The sequence below is a fragment of the Rhinoraja longicauda genome, chromosome 8 (assembly GCF_053455715.1).
Source record: "Rhinoraja longicauda isolate Sanriku21f chromosome 8, sRhiLon1.1, whole genome shotgun sequence".
Lineage (NCBI taxonomy): Eukaryota > Metazoa > Chordata > Chondrichthyes > Rajiformes > Arhynchobatidae > Rhinoraja > Rhinoraja longicauda.
In genome coordinates this window covers 32908080-32921617 of record NC_135960.1, presented here as the reverse complement: position 1 = coordinate 32921617, position 13538 = coordinate 32908080, and the positions used below count along the sequence as shown (strand labels likewise).

General features: G+C 46.8%; 1 protein-coding gene across 11 annotated transcripts in view; it reads right to left on the bottom strand.

Annotated features, from left to right (window-relative positions):
- The window catches only part of agap1 (ArfGAP with GTPase domain, ankyrin repeat and PH domain 1), a 615219-nt gene that overhangs the window by 90255 nt on the left and 511426 nt on the right, over positions 1 to 13538 (bottom strand). For 8 of the 11 annotated variants that reach the window (XM_078403564.1, XM_078403565.1, XM_078403567.1 and 5 more), the window contains one exon: positions 4338 to 4421. The exons of the other annotated variants lie outside the window; for them this stretch is intronic. In XM_078403564.1, coding sequence (XP_078259690.1) covers positions 4338 to 4421 — 84 coding nt within the window. The remainder of the gene's footprint in view (positions 1 to 4337; positions 4422 to 13538) is intronic. 11 annotated transcript variants of the gene reach the window in all.

Genomic DNA, 13538 nt, shown 5'->3' with positions numbered 1-13538 from the left:
CAATAAGTCATACACACCACCTCAGCCATCTGGCTGTTCAGGTGGTTTAATACAAGCACGCCCCTGCTCATCTCTTTGTCCATGAGGCCTTGCTCTGGCCCCTTGAGAAAGGTGTTGAGTTGGATATGCCATAGCACTAGCTTTAGCATAAGATCTCGAAGTTGTTTGTTTCGGTCTACCAGCCTGTTGCTCCTGACCATACCAGCATCTAGCTGCAGATGGATGCTGGCAATTGGCTTTGAGCAGCCCCCCTGCCCGGATAAGAACTCCTATCAGATATTATCGAGCTGCTTCTTGATTTCGGAGCGCCAAGTACACTGAGTTTTGTCTTGGCTGTTGCCCTTTCACTCTAGTTTCAATCGTTCTTTCTCTCTTCCCAATGATCATTCATCTTCTTGTATTCCTCTTCCATCTCTGATTGGTGTGCCTCAATCTCATGCATCTGTTCCAAGAACGCTGCTTGCCCTGCAAGAACAGCCAGTTCGACCTCAGCCTCCTTACGAGCAGAGCGCGTCGAAGATGCACGAGATTTGATGCTCAATTTGATGCTCAATTTCGAGTTTGAGATATTTGAAGCACTATCTCCAGGTCTGATGGAGTCTACATCTACACCACCCTGGTATAAGGCGCTCTCGACATTGGGGGGTGTGGTCCCATGACCAACTTGGTATATCCACGCATTAACTTCCTGATCAAATTCATCGAGAGCGTCCCCGACTTGGTGCATCCATTTGTCTTGCCTTTCAAGTTCAACTGCAGATAGTTTTAACAGTTTCAATGCTTCATATTCTTCATTCGTTTCGTCCTTGAGTGACTAAATTGAATCATGTTGAATCGTATCCCATGTACCATTCCAGGAGATCCATTAGCTCTTAGTGCTTTCCATTAACCTGTTAGCTTGTTTCCATTTACTTTTCTTCCTTTTTTCATGTTTTTCATAGGTTAAAACTTATGGTGGTAAGTTGATTGCCCTTTTTTCCACTTTAGGCCTTGTTCCCATATCGCCACCTTGTGACTGAACATCAGATTTAATTTCAGACATACTGCACTTCTTAAAGACGCAGCTGTGTTCTTATCTTCTTTGGAATGCGAAATAAGACTGATAACCAGGGATTCTCAAGGTCATCTCTTTGTGGCTCGCATTCCAAACCTTCAGTACCAGTTACGGAAAACAGCTTTCTTAAAAAGGCTTACTGCAATTAACAGGGATTCTTATAAACCAATTTAACGCAGATATCGATTTCTTATCTTCAAAGTTTTACCGACAAACAATCTATCTGGTTTCAATCGCAAACAACTTCAGTCTCTTTACGAGCTAATTAACTTCAAATCACTCTAGAGACAGATTTATATTTCAGTCACCTAGGATAGCTTGTTCTATTCCGTGGTTGAGAAATTTAGGCAATAAATCCCTCCAGATCAGTTAAGCTCTCACACTTCGTCTCTTGCGAAGGCAAGTTCTGACTGAATGCTTCTGAAGAGTAAATTCAAGCTGATCGCTCCAGCTTAGGTAGATTTTTACGATATTACGGCCATCTTCTTGTCTTTCTTACCAAGCCCCAAAGCTGCCATTGAAGTAGGATAGTTGGAACCATATTTTCTTGATGCAAACAATCAACAACAGAGCTCTCCACAACGTTTCATTTGAATTTAGTCGTTTATTTGAAGTTGCAATATAACATATTGGCATATCTCTTGTCATCGACTTGTTATTGATTACTTTGGTAAAAATCTAATGTCCTACCGTATCCTACGTGACATACAAACTGCCAGATCTTATCTCCAGCAGATATTTCTTGCTGATCTTTTATCAGCAGGTTCTTTTAGCCAATTTTATCGGCAGCTTCTTCTGGCTGATCTTCTATCAGCCGCTCTTCGCGTGAACTGAACAAATACGTCGGAGCTGAAAGCTCGTTGGCTCCGCCCAGCCCATACATAAGCACAGTATTAACCTTTTAGTGTTCAAAATAATACAGCAGGATACAAAATAATATATATTAAAATAACTAATAAACGCAAAATGGCTCCTACAGTCACGTTGGACCGAAAGGCCTGATTTGGTGCTCTATGACTCAATAAACTTGGATTGTTATCTGTGGAATGTTAGAGGCTGAGGGGGTAACCTGATAGAAATATATACAATTATTGGAGGCTTGGGTAGAATAGAAAGTCAAAACTTTCTTTCAGGGTGAAAATGCCAAATACTAGAGGGCTAGTTTTAAGGTGAGAGGGGGAAAGTTTAAACGGGATAGTGAGACAAGTTTTTCTTACACAGAGTATGGTGGGTGTCTGGATCGCACTACTTGGGATGGTGGTAGAAGATGTGATGGTAATGTTTTATAGGCATTTAGACAGGTATATGAACAGGCAGGGAATGGAGGGATATGGGCCAAGTGCATGTGCGATCAATGGGCCTATTCCTGTTGATTTATTCACAAAATGCTGGAGTAACTCAGCAGGTCAGGCAGCATCTCGGGAGAGAAGGAATGGGTGACGTTTTGGGTCGAGACCCTTCTTCAGTCTGAAGAAGGGTCTCGACCCGAAACGTCACCCATTCCTTCTCTCCCGAGATGCTGCCTGACCTGCTGAGTTACTCCAGCATTTTGTGAATAAATCGATTTGTACCAGCATCTGCAGTTATTTTCTTATACGGCCTATTCCTGTGCTGTACTGTTCAATTATCAATATTTCGGTGCCATGGTAGAACAAAACCAAGGCATAGTTGCTAATAAATCTACAAGGAATCTCAGGAACAACTGCTCAATTCAGGGGGTAGTGAGAATGAACCACTTAGTGAGTGGTTCAAGTGAATAGTGTGGAGAAGACATCTGGGGAGGAGGGTGAAAAATACAGCAAGCGATGGTAGTAGTGATGGACTAAGTCGTGTGGCTGGGAAAACACCAACGTCTGCCAAAAGCCTATCTCTGTGCTGTTAAATTCTGTGTCTGCTCACAGAGGTGTGGGCACATACCAGAGGGCAGTGCTTTGGATAATTAGAGGAGGCAACAGGTACACGTCCAGAATATAAGGGGACACAATATCGTGTCGCTGAATGTCAAGAGCTGTAAAATGTTTCTGCTCAAATGTTACAGAAATTATTGATGCAGGAATTATCAAACCATTTGTAATACATAACATTTTTTTGAGCAAAGGACTCTGAGCAAACGCTGGCCTTTGAAATCTTGCTGGGAGCACACAGTTACAATGGGAGCTCAGTCACTTGCTGCCAACTCCACATTTAACTGTACAGATTCAATCATTTATTCATATGCCAATTGATAAAATATTATACAGTGAAATATTTCTAAAGCCGGCCTGAATCAATTATTGATAAAGCAACAAAATCCTCAATTTGACATGCAGGTTTACACGAAACTGTGGGCCTCAGGCTCTGTTCAATGTGGTGGAATTTTGCATCCGAAAAACAGAAATTCCGAGGAAAACTAATGACAATCAGAAAATTATTAAATTAAATCTACCGCAGAAGAACTCTAATAAGAGGGCATGGGCTTATGATTATCTGATCCAGTTGTTTTCCATTTAAAGTGACAACATTACCCATTACAGCTGACTTACTGGAATGTGGCCAGCTTTGCATTCTGTATACAATGTATGATTCCAGGACTACATGTATTAGAGCTTTGAAATGGATTTCGGGCAGTTGAATAAATTGACCTCCTGACATTTTGTATAAGGGAAAAAACAACCTAATTTATAATTTTCGTGTACAAATGAAAAATTCAATCTTCTATTAAATAAACGTGTGATTGCTACCTTCGCTGAAAGCATTTCAAGTCAATTTATGAACTTTGACTTGGCTGACCTTCAGCGGCACGGAATAACAGGCATAGACTATAAAGCATTCGCACATGCAAATGACCTAGCATGCACCAAGCTCTGGATTGGAGCTTAACCACAAAGAGCATTACAGGCAATGTTTCGCAAAACAAATTAAATACTGTACTTAAATGTCACAGCACACGATTGTATTTTGCCACAGATCATTACACCTGCTACTTTCACCTTAAACTGCAATAACTTGGAAAATATTACATTGAATACCAACATGTAAGAAGTCGGGGTTGGGGGGTGGGGTAAGGAGAAAGGGAAAGGGTTTCTTGAAGTAATTTCAACATCACTATTCTACAGCTGGAGGGAAAGGTCAAAATTTAAGTAAAGAAAAAAGGAACATGTATGACTTAAATGAAGCAGTTAAATAAAGCTTACAAAAGAAATATAAACAAAATCAAAGTCCACGGAAGTGGGCAAGTTATACTCCAACCAAGCTTTCAGTAGGCTGATCGGTATTAAGTTTGTGTTTCCCTTGAATTCATTACCTTCTGTGTTGGTGCTTGTGCTGCTGCTGCTGTATATATTTCGCAAGCTACCTACACGGTTTAGTTTCCAGGCCTTACGCTTGGCTGCGTCCAGGGAGCAGAGGGAGAGAGACAAAATGGAGAGAGAAAGAGAGAGAGGTGTCAAAAGTACAGTGAGAAAGTAGGTGACTAGCAGGGGGAAGGGAGTTTTGCTCAACCTCATGCTGTGAGCAGGAGAAAGCGCACTGCATTGCTCCTGCCTCTCAAACTCAGGGCCCTTGGTTTTGAGAAGACAAGACTTAAATAGAGGCTGTGTTCAGGCAATAAATCTTAGTTTGTTGTAACTTTTCAGCCAATCTCCTCACGTGTTACCAGCAAGACTGGGCTGAATCGTGCAGTCACATCTATATCATATGGACATGAAATAAATAAAAAATTGTGATTATGACAATTATTTTATTGAACACAAAGATGTTCTCAGAAATGTTATATCTAGCATAGTAATAACGTGCAATAATTGACAGTTAGGTAAATTAAAACAGGACAATTTAAAGTGGATGTTATAAAGCAGAAAGTGTTAGAAAAACATAGTACCTCAGGAAGAAACCATAGAGAGTGAAGCAGATATGGTTTCAGTTTGATGACATTGTATCCAAACCAACTTGACATGTCAACTCTTTCTCGCTAAAGAATTCACCTTTATCTTTGCACAATTTTCTGCTTTTATTCCAATTTTTATTCAATTCAGTTCAATCAAAGAAATTAAACAAGACAATCCAAAATATCACCATTTCCCTCTTTCTGACTTCAGGGCCAGTGAAGAACCATTCACAGCCAGGATTGGATCCTGACTCCTGACAATGTTCTTCTTTTCAAGCATTTAACATATTGTCTCAAAAGTTGCTATGAAATCTGCTTCTACCACTGTTTCTGGAAGTAATTTCCAAACTAATCGCTGTATCAAGAAATGTTCTTTTTATCTCCGATTTGTTTTTGCCAATTATCTTAAACTTGTGCTTTCACAGCTTTGATAACGGACTTACTGCTGATAAAGCCATTGTCTTTCTCTTTTCCAAAACAGTTCATAATTTCACCATAACCTTCTCTCAAGAGAATGACGCCAGTTTTTCTAATTTCCTAGGTCAGAGGTCAAACTGAGGAAAGGAAATAGAAGACATACAGACAGGTAAACAGAAGTGCAACAGGACATCATCTTCATTTTAAATTCATTTCTAGCCCTTAGTTTTGGAAAGGCCGGTGTTTAATGCCCATTCCTAACTGTGCCTGAGAAGGTAGTTGTGAACTGCCTTCTTGCACTGCTGCATTTCCTTTGGTGAAAATGGTTCCACACAGCTGTTGAAAATGGATTTCCAGAGTTAGACCCAGAGATAATGAAAGACTTGCAACATATTTCCGAGAGGCAGATATCATGGAAACAGGACCTTTGGCCCACTGTCCACATCAAATGTCTAATTACAATTGTCTAATCACAATTGAATACAAAAATCACCATTTTTTATTTCCCCACATCATCAACTCCCACCCCCCCCCCCCCCCAACCACCATTCACTACTCACTACTACCCATTTACAGTGGCAAATTAACCTATCAACCTGCATGTTTTTGTGATGTGGGAGGAAACTGGAGCACCTGTGGTCACAAGGAGCACCTAGGATTGAAACTGGGTCTTTGGCACTGTGAAGCAGTGGCTCTACAAGCTGTACTGAATTGAGCAACTCCTGCAGTGATGTTCTGGGATAGGCATAACTGACCTCCAATAGCTACAGACATTTCCCCCAGTGCATGGTATGACCACAATCAGTGAAGACTTTCCCCTTTGATGCCCATGGCTCTGCCAAGGCTCCTTGCTGCCACACTAGATCAAGTACAGTCATTCAGCTCAACTCCAGACTTCTGCTCTTTGCTTGCTAACGAAGTGAGCCGAGTAGTCCAGGCAAAATCTTACCCAACCTCTGTTGAGGAGCCAAACCGACTGAACAGTAGCAGTGATTGAATACCGAAATGTAGAGTTCAAATGAGCAAAACAATGACAAAGAGAGATTGGCCTCCACAATGCAAGCAAATGCACCAGAGACTATCAACTGGATCAGTCTTATTTTAAAACTAAATAAGAGGCTTGATCAGATCAAAGCCGGGATTTATTGCCTGACCAGGGGCTGAGCGGCCCACATTGTTTGGCTGATAAGTATCAACCACATTGGTGGGTAAAGATCAGCTGAAGATGACTAATTTCCCTCACTGGAGGAGATGTGAGCAACATGTTTCATTTAAAACAAATTATATACATGGGCGGCACGGTAGCGCAGCGGTAGAGTTGCTGCTTTACAGCGAATGCAGCTCCGGAGACTCAGGTTCGATCCTGACTACGGGTGCTGCACTGTAAGGAGTTTGTACGTTCTCCCCGTGACCTGCGTGGGTTTTCTCCGAGATCTTCGGTTTCCTCCCACACTCCAAAGACGTACAGGTATGTAGGTTAATTGGCTGGGTAAATGTAAAAATTGTCCCTAGTGGGTGTAGGATAGTGTTAATGTACGGGGATCATTGGGCGGCACGGACTTGGTGGGCCGAAAAGGCCTGTTTCCGGCTGTATATATATGATATGATATGAAAAGCAAAACACGTACATCTGGACCAATTGTCGGTTTAACCACGATGCAATGCATCCAAAAATAATCCCTCAGGTTGCAGAATTATCTAATCAGTACCAGAAGTAGAATTGGGTTGAATATAGACCAAAACATAAATACTAAATTATAAAGACTATCTCAAAAAGTCTAAACTATGTGGAGGAACTCATTATGCTCCCACCCTATGGAACTCACTACCACAAACCGTCAGAGACTCCTCCACACTCACCACATTCAAAACATCACTGAAGTCTCACCTATTCAGTACTGCCTTCAACCACTGAAGGTCACCCCACCTTCTGTCTCCTTTCTCTGTTCGTTTACTTATTTATCTATTTATTCACTTCCCTATCTATCTATCTATCTATCTATCTATCTTCTATCTATCTATATCTATCTATCTATCTATATAATACTAAAACTCTGCGGTCCAACATTCCGTATGTATGTATGTATATGTGTATGTACGGAAGATTACTTACAAACCCTACTCCTCCTAGACGGTACACCAAAGCGCTACGATTTTTGTACCGCCGTATTCACCATTAACCTGGGCAACTATTGTAAGTACTTTCGTTCAAATTGAAGCTACCTTTTTAAAGCTAGAGAGATATTAAAGTTTAAATTTTTCATTTCTAACCCTTTTCTTCAAGGGGCTACATTTGTTTCCAAAAGTTTCCAGAAAAGGATTTAGTTTTCAGCAAGGATTTAGTTTTCAGCTTGTGACGGCTACATTGTTTCGAAAAGCTTCCAAGAAGTCTTTTTTGTTATTGCAAGTCAAGTCAAGTCAAGTCAGTTTTATTTGTATAGCACATTTAAAAACAACCCACGTTGACCAAAGTACTGCACATCTGATTAGGAAAAAACAAACAAACATCTGATTAGGGAAAAAAAAAAAGAATGAAGGCTATAGTGGTCACTTGACATACACAGATCAGGAGGACGGGCCCAACGGGCACACTTGGAGAGTAAGAGTGGGGCTGGGGGAGGAGAGAATGGGGGGTGTGGGGACGGGCCCAACGGGCCCTCTTTTCCGGGCCCAACGGGCACACTTGGAGAGTAAGAGTGGGGCTGGGGGAGTGAGAATGGGGGGTGTGGGGACGGGCCCAACGTTTCCAAAAGTTTACAGAAAAGGATTTAGTTTTCAGCAAGGATTTAGTTTTCAGCTTGTGACGGCGGCTACATTGTTTCGAAAAGCTTCCAAGAAGTCTTTTTTGTTATTGCAAGTCAAGTCAAGTCAAGTCAAGTCACTTTTATTTGTATAGCACATTTAAAAACAACCCACGTTGACCAAAGTACTGCACATCTGATTAGGAAAAAAACCCAAAACATCTGATTAGGAAAAAAAAAAAAAAAAGAAGGCTATAGTGGTCACTTGACATACACAGATCAGGAGGACAGAGTAAGAGTGGGGCTGGGGGAGGAGAGAATGGGGGGTGTGGGGACGGGCCCAACGGGCCCTCCCCAACGGGCACACTTGGAGAGTAAGAGTGGGGCTGGGGGAGGAGAGAATGGGGGGTGTGGGGACGGGCCCAACGGGCCCTCTTTTCCGGGCCCAACGGGCACACTTGGAGAGTAAGAGTGGGGCTGGGGGAGTGAGAATGGGGGGTGTGGGGACGGGCCCAACGGGCCCTCTTTTCTAGTATAATACTAAAACTCTGCGGTCCAACATTCCGTATGTATGTATGTATATGTGTATGTACGGAAGATTACTTACAAACCCTACTCCTCCTAGACGGTACACCAAAGCGCTACGATTTTTGTACCGCCGTATTCACCATTAACCTGGGCAACTATTGTAAGTACTTTCGTTCAAATTGAAGCTACCTTTTTAAAGCTAGAGAGATATTAAAGTTTAAATTTTTCATTTCTAACCCTTTTCTTCAAGGGGCTACATTTGTTTCCAAAAGTTTCCAGAAAAGGATTTAGTTTTCAGCAAGGATTTAGTTTTCAGCTTGTGACGGCGGCTACATTGTTTCGAAAAGCTTCCAAGAAGTCTTTTTTGTTATTGCAAGTCAAGTCAAGTCAAGTCAAGTCAAGTCAGTTTTATTTGTATAGCACATTTAAAAACAACCCACGTTGACCAAAGTACTGCACATCTGAATAGGAAAAAACAAACAAACATCTGATTAGGGAAAAAAAAAAAGAATGAAGGCTATAGTGGTCACTTGACATACACAGATCAGGAGGACGGGCCCAACGGGCACACTTGGAGAGTAAGAGTGGGGCTGGGGGAGGAGAGAATGGGGGGTGTGGGGACGGGCCCAACGGGCCCTCTTTTCCGGGCCCAACGGGCACACTTGGAGAGTAAGAGTGGGGCTGGGGGAGTGAGAATGGGGGGTGTGGGGACGGGCCCAACGGGCCCTCTTTTCTAGTATAATACTAAAACTCTGCGGTCCAACATTCCGTATGTATATACGGAAGATTCCGTATGTATATACGGAAGATTCCGAAGATTTCTGTCCATAACTTACAAACCCTGCTCCTCCCAGACGGTACACCAAAGCGCTACGATTTTTGTACCGCCGTATTCACCATTGACGTGGGCAACTATTGTAAGTACTTTCGTTCAAATTGAAGCTACCTTTTTAAAGCTAGAGAGATATTAAAGTTTAAATTTTCATTTCTAACACTTTTCTTGAAGGGTCCAAACCCTACTCCTCCCAGACGGTACACCAAAGCGCTACGATTTTTGTACCGCCGTATTCACCATTAACATGGGCAACTATTGTAAGTACTTTCGTTCAAATTGAAGCTACCTTTTTAAAGCTAGAGAGATATTAAAGTATAAATTTTCATTTCTAACCCTTTTCTTGAAGGGGCTTCAGTGCGTGATGTCACAATGGCACCCGTGCACCAATGAGAGATCAGCTCGGTATTAAATTTACATCTTCAGCTTGTGACGTCACAATGCTTGTGTGAGATTGTTGCAACATTGTTGCAAAAAGCAACTGCCAGTTTTTTAAAGTTGTGCAAGTCACTTAACATACACAGATCAGCATGGGGCCCCTATTCCCTCCCTCCCCCCCCTTCCCCCCTCAACCCCTTCCTCCCCACTCCTTCCCACCTCCATCCCCACTCCCTCCCCCCCTCCTCCCCAACTCCCTCCCCACCTCCCTCACCCCTCCTTCCCTAACTCCCCCCCCTCCCTCCTTCCCTCCATCCCTCCCCCCCTCCCTCCACCCTTCCATCCCTCTCCCCCTCCCCCCTCCTTCCACCCTCCCTCCCCCCTTCTGGTTACAAAGGAAACCCTACGGGGATGGGCCCAACGGGGAAAGAGGGGTACTGGGAAAAGGGGAGGTCCCCCTCCCTCCCCTCCCCTCCCCCTCCCCCCTAACCCTCTCCCTCCCCCTTCCCCCTCCCCTCCTCCCTCCACACCTCCCTCCTCCCTCCCTCCCCTCCTCCCGGTTACAATGGAAACCCTACGAGGACGGGCCCAACGGGGAAAGAGGGGTACTGGGAAAAGGGGAGGTCCCCCTCCCTCCCCCCTTCCCCCATCCCATCCCCCCTCCCTCTCCTCTCCCTCCCCCTTCCCCCCGTTCCCCCCTCCCCTTCCCCCCTCCCTCCACACCTCTCTCCTCCCTCCCTCCCCTTCCCTCCCTCCCATCCTCCCAATGCTTGTTTGAGATGGGTGCTACATTGTTTCGAAAAGCACCACTAACAGATCGCAGTGAGAAGCACTATGTGACCGCGAATGTTTCAAAACAAGCACTTAAAAAGCACTTATCTTTTTTTAAAGTATTTTTTTTTATTGCAAGTCACTTAACATACACAGATCAGCATTGGGCCCCTATGCTCGTGGGCCACCGGGGCAAGTGTTTCCCGGTTACAATGGAAACCCTACGGGGACGGGCCCAACGGGGAAAGAGGGGTACTGGGAAAAGGGGAGATCCCCCTCCCTCCCCTCCCCCCTACTCCCTCCCCCCTTCCCCCCTCCCCTTCCCCTCTCCCCTCCCCCCTCCCTCCCCCTCCCCTCCTCCCTCCACACCTCCCTCCCTCCCCCCTCCCGGTTACAATGGAAACCCTATGAGGACGGGCCCAACGGGGAAAGAGGGGTACTGGGAAAAGGGGAGGTCCCCCTTCCCCCCTCAACCCCTTCATCCCCCCTCCTTCCCACCTCCATCCCCACTCCCTCCCCCCCTCCTCCCCCTCCCTCCCCAACTCCCTCCCCCCTCCCCCCTAACTCCCCCCTCCCTCCTTCCCTCCCTCCCCAATCCCTCCCCCCCTCCCTCCACCCTTCCATCCCTCTCCCCCCTCCTTCCACCCTCCCTCCCCCCCTCCCGGTTACAATTGAAACCCTACGAGGACGGGCCCAACGGGGAAAGAGGAGTACTGGGAAAAGGGGAGGTCCCCCTCCCTTCCCCTCCCCCCTACCCCCCTCCCTCCCCTCCCCCCTCCCTCCCCTCCCCTCCTCCCTCCACACCTCCCTCCTCCCTCCCTCCCCCTTCCCGCCCTCCCCTCCTCCCGGTTACAATGGAAACCCTACGAGGACGGGCCCAACGGGGAAAGAGGGGTACTGGGAAAAGGGGAGGTCCCCCTCCCTCCCCCCTACCCACCTCCCTCCCCTCTCCCTCCCCCCTTTCCCTCCTCCCTTCCCCCCTCCCCTCCCCCTCCCATCCCCCCCTCTCCCCCTCCCTCCCCCCTACCCCCTCCCTCCCCTCTCCCTCCCCCCTCCCCCCCTCCCCTCCCCCCCTCCCCTCCCCTCCTCCCTCCCCCTTCCCTCCCCCAACCCTCCCCCTTTCCTCCCCTCCCGGTTACAATGGAAACCCTACGAGGACGGGCCCAACGGGCCCACTCGGTCTAGTATAATACTAAAACTCTGCGGTCCAACATTCCGTATGTATATACGGAAGATTCCGTATGTATATACGGAAGATTCCGAAGATTTCTGTCCATAACTTACAAACCCTGCTCCTCCCAGACGGTACACCAAAGCGCTACGATTTTTGTACCGCCGTATTCACCATTGACGTGGGCAACTGTTGTAAGTACTTTCGTTCAAATTGAAGCTACCTTTTTAAAGCTAGAGAGATATTAAAGTTTAAATTTTCATTTCTAACACTTTTCTTGAAGGGTCCAAACCCTACTCCTCCCAGACGGTACACCAAAGCGCTACGATTTTTGTACCGCCGTATTCACCATTAACATGGGCAACTATTGTAAGTACTTTCGTTCAAATTGAAGCTACCTTTTTAAAGCTAGAGAGATATTAAAGTATAAATTTTCATTTCTAACCCTTTTCTTGAAGGGGCTTCAGTGCGTGATGTCACAATGGCACCCGTGCACCAATGAGAGATCAGCTCGGTTTTAAATTTACATCTTCAGCTTGTGACGTCACAATGCTTGTGTGAGATTGTTGCAACATTGTTGCGAAAAGCAACTGCCAGTTTTTTAAAGTTGTGCAAGTCACTTAACATACACAGATCAGCATGGGGCCCCTATTCCCTCCCTCCCCCCCCTTCCCCCCTCAACCCCTTCCTCCCCACTCCTTCCCACCTCCATCCCCACTCCCTCCCCCCCCTCCTCCCCAACTCCCTCCCCACCTCCCTCACACCTCCTCCCCTAACTCCCCCCCCCCTCCCTCCTTCCCTCCATCCTCCCCCCCTCCCTCCACCCTTCCATCCCTCTCCCCCTCCCCCCTCCTTCCACCCTCCCTCCCCCCCTCCCGGTTACAATGGAAACCCTACGGGGACGGGCCCAACGGGGAAAGAGGGGTACTGGGAAAAGGGGAGGTCCCCCTCCCTCCCCTTCCCCCCTCCCCTCCCCCCTCCCCCTCCCCCCTAACCCTCTCCCTCCCCCTCCCCTCCCCCCTCCCCTCCTCCCTCCACACCTCCTCCTCCCTCCCTCCCCTCCTCCCGGTTACAATGGAAACCCTACGAGGACGGGCCCAACGGGGAAAGAGGGGTACTGGGAAAAGGGGAGGTCCCCCTCCCTCCCCCCTTCCCCATCCCATCCCCCCTCCCTCCCCTCTCCCTCCCCCCCGTTCCCCCTCCCCTTCCCCCCTCCCTCCACACCTCTCTCCTCCCTCCCCTTCCCTCCCTCCCATCCTCCCAATGCTTGTTTGAGATGGGTGCTACATTGTTTCGAAAAGCACCACTAACAGATCGCAGTGAGAAGCACTATGTGACCGTGAATGTTTCAAAACAAGCACTTAAAAAGCACTTATCTTTTTTTAAAGTATTTTTTTTTATTGCAAGTCACTTATCATACACAGATCAGCATTGGGCCCCTATGCTCGTGGGCCACCGGGGCAAGTGTTTCGAAAAAAGCACTGAGAGTGTGTCTGGGGGAGAGAGAGAATGGGGGGGGGGGGTCTGAGAATGGGGACTGGGGAGGGGGACAACAGGGGTCGTTGCGGAGGGGGCTTGGTGGTGGGGGAAAGAGGGGTACTGGGAAAAGGGGAGGTCCCACTTCCCCCCTCAACCCCTTCCTCCCCCCTCCTTCCCACCTCCATCCCCACTCCCTCCCCCCTCCCTCCCCCCTCAATCCCAACCTCCTTCACCACTCAGCCCCTAACTCCCCCCCTCCCTCCTTCCCTCCATCCCACCCTCCCACACTCCCTCCCCCCTCCCTC